The sequence below is a fragment of the Panthera uncia genome (genome assembly GCF_023721935.1).
Source record: "Panthera uncia isolate 11264 chromosome C1 unlocalized genomic scaffold, Puncia_PCG_1.0 HiC_scaffold_4, whole genome shotgun sequence".
NCBI lineage: Eukaryota > Metazoa > Chordata > Mammalia > Carnivora > Felidae > Panthera > Panthera uncia.
This window is the reverse complement of record NW_026057585.1, coordinates 91281216-91285678: the sequence shown is the minus strand read 5'-3', so window position 1 is coordinate 91285678 and position 4463 is coordinate 91281216. Positions and strand designations below refer to the sequence as shown.

The following is a 4463-nucleotide window of genomic DNA, read 5'->3' as shown; positions in this document are numbered from 1 at the left end:
AAGGGTGGACAGATGGATGGATGGGTGGATGGATGAATGGATGGATGGGTGGATGGATGGATGGATGGATGGATGGATGGAAGGATGGATGGAAAAACAGGTGGATAGATGGACAGAAGGGTGGATGGGTGGATGGATGGAAGGATGGATGATGGATGGATGGATGGATGGATGGAAGAACAGGTGGATAGATGGACAGAAGTGTGGATGGATGGATGGATGGATGATGGATATGGGGCAGATGGAAGAATAGGCAAAAGGACCTTAATTTCTAGGAGCTTCTCTTTTTTTTTCCAGCTGCTGTTGATTACCTGGCCAAAAACGTGAGCCTCTCCACACAGCGTCGCATGAAGCTTGGGGAACATTCTGCTGTGCTGGGACTCCTGCCTGTGGAAACTGGCCAGGCCTACTAGGGACCCTGGGGCGACTTGCCCCAGACCAAGTCCCAGCCCAATCCTTACTGATCCCTGAGCCTCCCAGCCTCAGCCCTTTCATTACCCTGGGGTCTCAGGAGGCCAGGAAAGGAGCCCATTCCCTTCTCATAGCCAGCCCTCTGGAGATGTGCAGCCAGTCTACCGTTCACCTATGTTTAGGAACCCAGAGCAACCCCCTTGGAGTCTGCCCCTCCACTCTCTCTCCAGGAGGGTTTCTGTCAGCCTGCAACCATTCCCCCAGTCAAATCCTGTCGTGGCCTCTGTGCTATCTCAGGCACAGAGGTAGAAGCTCACCCTGAATAGAGCAACCTGGGCACCCAAAGGAGGATGGTATCTGGGATGAGGTACTGGAGCCCTTTGGACCCAACTCCAGTGAGTACCCCGGCCAGAGGTGGGGGTGGAGCTCACAGGGTCCCTCCCAGCTGGAAGTGCTGGGAGCCAGCCCTCTCCTCCCAGGTGGATCTCTGGCCCAGGGCCCGAGCCACAGCCCATTCCTCCTCTGGATGCTGGGACGCCAGCAGAGAGGGGACCCTAGTCCTGGGGTCTTCCCAGGGGAATCACCCAGGAATTCTGAGGACTTCAGGACCCTCCCCACACACCTCTGCTGGGTGTAGGGGGTGGGAATCTAGCCCAGGTGGGGGCTCCAGAAGGACCAGGCAGAGGCTTACCCAGGGAGAGGGGCTCATCAGCAGTGGGCGGCCAGCAGCCAAAGACCCAACCCAGGCACCCCAAGGCAGCAGGCTCCTAGACAGAAGTCCGGGTTCCAGCCTTTCTCACCCTGTGCAGGGCCTAGGGAGCCCACGGGCTCTTCAGTTTCCCATTCTCTGAATCAGGCGGAAGGGGGAAGGGAGCAAGTCGTGTATCGAGAGGCAGAGGGCAGAGGGCAGGCTCAGAAGGGCGTTGCTTAGCTGGGGTTCCTATGCTTGTGGACAGCAGCCCTTTGTTGCCAGAGGCTTTAGTGCTGTGCCTTCAAGCCCACGACCCCTGGAGCTGCGATTTCTCACAGAGCCTCCCTTGGAGACCTGAGCCTGTCCCCTCCATGCCTGACCCTCTGGTAAGGGCACCTTCATCTGCCCTTTAAGCTGCTGGGGAGCAGAGGGCTTCCCTTGGAGCTCTGGAGGAGGGTTATGGGACCAGCAGGGACTGCTTGTCCACAGGCAAAACCACAGACTCCCCTTAACATTTGGTGGCGGGGGGCGGGGGGGGCAGTGGAGGGGGCATGTCATTGGCCCACTGACAGTGGCACCTTTCAGTGTTGATCCACTCTAGGTCGAGAGGGCCCTGTCTACTCATCCAGCACAGCTAGGTGGGGGCAGATGTGGCCAGTGTTCAGGCCACCGCTCCTAGACAGGTGGGGGATGCCCAAGGTTCCAGAGACTAGGGGAAAGGCGCCTTCCTTGGCCACGCCAGTGGCTTCTTCATATCCCTTCTCTTTAAAAGTTGAAATCTTTGGGGAATGGTTCAAGCCCCTCACTTTGCCTCCCTTGGAACTTTTTACTACCTTCACCTATTTATCAAAATTATATTCGTCTCCACCGTCACCATTGTTATCATCTATACTTGGATCACCTTTATCAAGTGCTGCTAGGTTAGAGGCACTTGTGACAGCTGGGCACATGAGGCCACCTCTTTGCTCAACCCATGCCGCTTGCTCTCAGCCAACAAGACATTCCCGGAGGGAAGGGCTGCTGCTTTGGGATTCACTGAACCCGAGTACCTCCCTCCTGGGGAACTGGGCTGGCAAGATGCTAGGACACTTTCCTGCGTGGATGCCGCTTCTGTGACAAATGCTCACCTGTTTTCTCGTCTTTAGACTTGGTAACATCAAGCCTGTCCTGGACCACGGCCAGGGTGGCTCGTGTCTCTGGTTTAGAGGAACCTATGGATACACGGAGACAAACAGACTCTTTGGTAGCAGCAGATACCTGGACATGTGTGGCCCATGGAGATCAGCCCAGTTTTCAACTGGGGCATCTACTGCGGGAGACTTTTGGTTCTTCAAGCTCTGGACAGAAAGGAAGACTGTGTTGTCCCTTGGTGACCCAGTCCCCGTGTTTGTAACCATCACAGCCAGGAAGCAGCTCTTAAGGTCAACCACAGTCTTCATCCACATTCCTTGAATGGTCAGTCCTCCCCCCTGGAGGCCTGGCTCAGAAATCATCTTGAGTCCCCTTACATACCCAGAAGCAGAGCTCTCAGGCAGGTGACATCAAAACCACCCAGCCTCACTCCCAGGAGGTGACATTCCCATGCTAGGACCAATCTCAAATCTCTCCCCCCCCCCCCACCGTGATGAAATGGGAATAAACCAAGTGATTTCTCTTTATGTCCAATTTCTCTGGAGTTCTCCCAAGCCACCATCTTGGTAGAAAATGGGACTTATTCTCCCTGGAGCCCCACCCCCACCTGGCAAAATTTCCCTAAAATCCTGTGTATTAATGTGTCTAGCCAACTCAGTCCATAAAACTCCATCTTGGGCTGGCAGCTCACAACCTCACCGGAGAGATGATGTGGGACAAGAGGTACAAGGCTTCAAACTCTTGAGGGTTGACCACAGCCTAAGAAAGAAGGCCTGAATCCCCGTGGCCAGGTCAGCCCAGAAGCAATCCCCATCCATTCCTGTAAATAGAATCCATAGCCAAATAAGAGATGTTTCCTCCAACTTACCACAAGTAGCTGTTGGTCCTACCTATGGGGGGGGGGAGGTCCCTCTTCTGAGCGCATTGTACATTAGTTGGAAATGTGGTGATGTGCTGTTCGTTTATAGGAAGTCGACTTTTATATAAATATATATATATATATATACTAAAAAAGGAAAGAAAACCCCCACAGTGTGTGTTGTGCTAGTGGGCAGAGACCATCTGTAGGGATATATTTGCATATTGTGTGTTTCAAATTATACATTCCAGGCTCTGTTGGGTTCTTTCATTTTTATTGCTTTGTTTTTTTCATTTGCTGTTTCTCTCTTGCTATGAAAAAAGAAAGAAGTGATGTGTAAGAACCAAGCTATGCTTCATACTCTTGTTTTTTACTTGATTTACCTTTGCCGTTCTTTTGCCAGAAGAACATGAAGAAGAGAGATAGAGGAATGAGACAGAAGGAAAGAAGGATGAAGAGGGGGGTTTGCCCAGAAGACAAATGAGAAGGTCAGATTTCCAATCTGACTATGGCTTGAGAGCAGAGCAGGTCCGAGACTTGGCCCCGACTCCACGGAGATCCAACGTTGTTTCAGATGGGGCTGGTGAAGCATGCTGAGATTTGGATCCTGGAACTTGGTGAAATTCCATGATTGCCCGAAAAAGACATTCTCTGGGGCCTCTCTCAGGTTGATGTTCTCGCCCAGCTCCCGATGTTCCCTTCACTACTAGATGCTTCTTGAGGTTGTCCGCTCTCTCCTGCAAAGGCACCGAACCGAGACCAAAATGGGGGTACTCCGGCCGCCATCTTGAAATGCTCAGAGGCAGCTGTGTACTGGGGACTCTTTCTGTCAGCTCTAAAACGGCCAATCCCCCACCTGGGACGTATCCACATAGCACTCTAGATCATTCCTTCTTCCTAGTAATTGCAACTCGGTTGCTTTCGTGTTTGACTCACAGCCATATGCCTCCATGTGGAAGTGAGTGTGTGTGCATGAGAGTGTGAGTGGGGCGTGTGAGTGGGCTTGTGGGTGCAAGGGTGTGTGTTTAAATATAATCGCACCATAATTTATTCAGCTATATGGAGTAGTAGATTAGAAAGAGAAACTGGCATTTGCTTTAACTACCTGCTTGTGAGCGCTTCCTCTGTAACTCAGGCGTAACTGTTATACATTAAAAGAAATTAAAGCATTTCCAAGGTTCTGTGTCCTTAATTGACTGTCATTAGGCAGCTGCCCTAAAAGGGACCGAGGGGTGACTGAGAAGCTCTTTGACCTAATTTAGAGGGTCAGAATAGGACCACCGGGCCCCTCAGTGCCAAGCAGCTGTTAGACAGGTAGTGGATGCTTAATCAGTATTTGACCAATGGAATGCTGTTGTTTTAAGCATCTCT

The 4463-nt window shown here is 51.9% G+C and overlaps 1 protein-coding gene across 1 annotated transcript in view; it reads left to right on the top strand.

Moving 5' to 3' along the window:
• Positions 1 to 4263, top strand: part of PAX7 (paired box 7) — a 154187-nt gene extending 149924 nt beyond the window's left edge. The window contains exons 8-9 of the mRNA XM_049618914.1: positions 298 to 806; positions 2248 to 4263. Coding sequence (XP_049474871.1) covers positions 298 to 413 — 116 coding nt within the window. The 3' untranslated portion in view covers positions 414 to 806; positions 2248 to 4263. The remainder of the gene's footprint in view (positions 1 to 297; positions 807 to 2247) is intronic.
• The last annotated feature ends 200 nt before the right edge of the window (positions 4264 to 4463 follow it).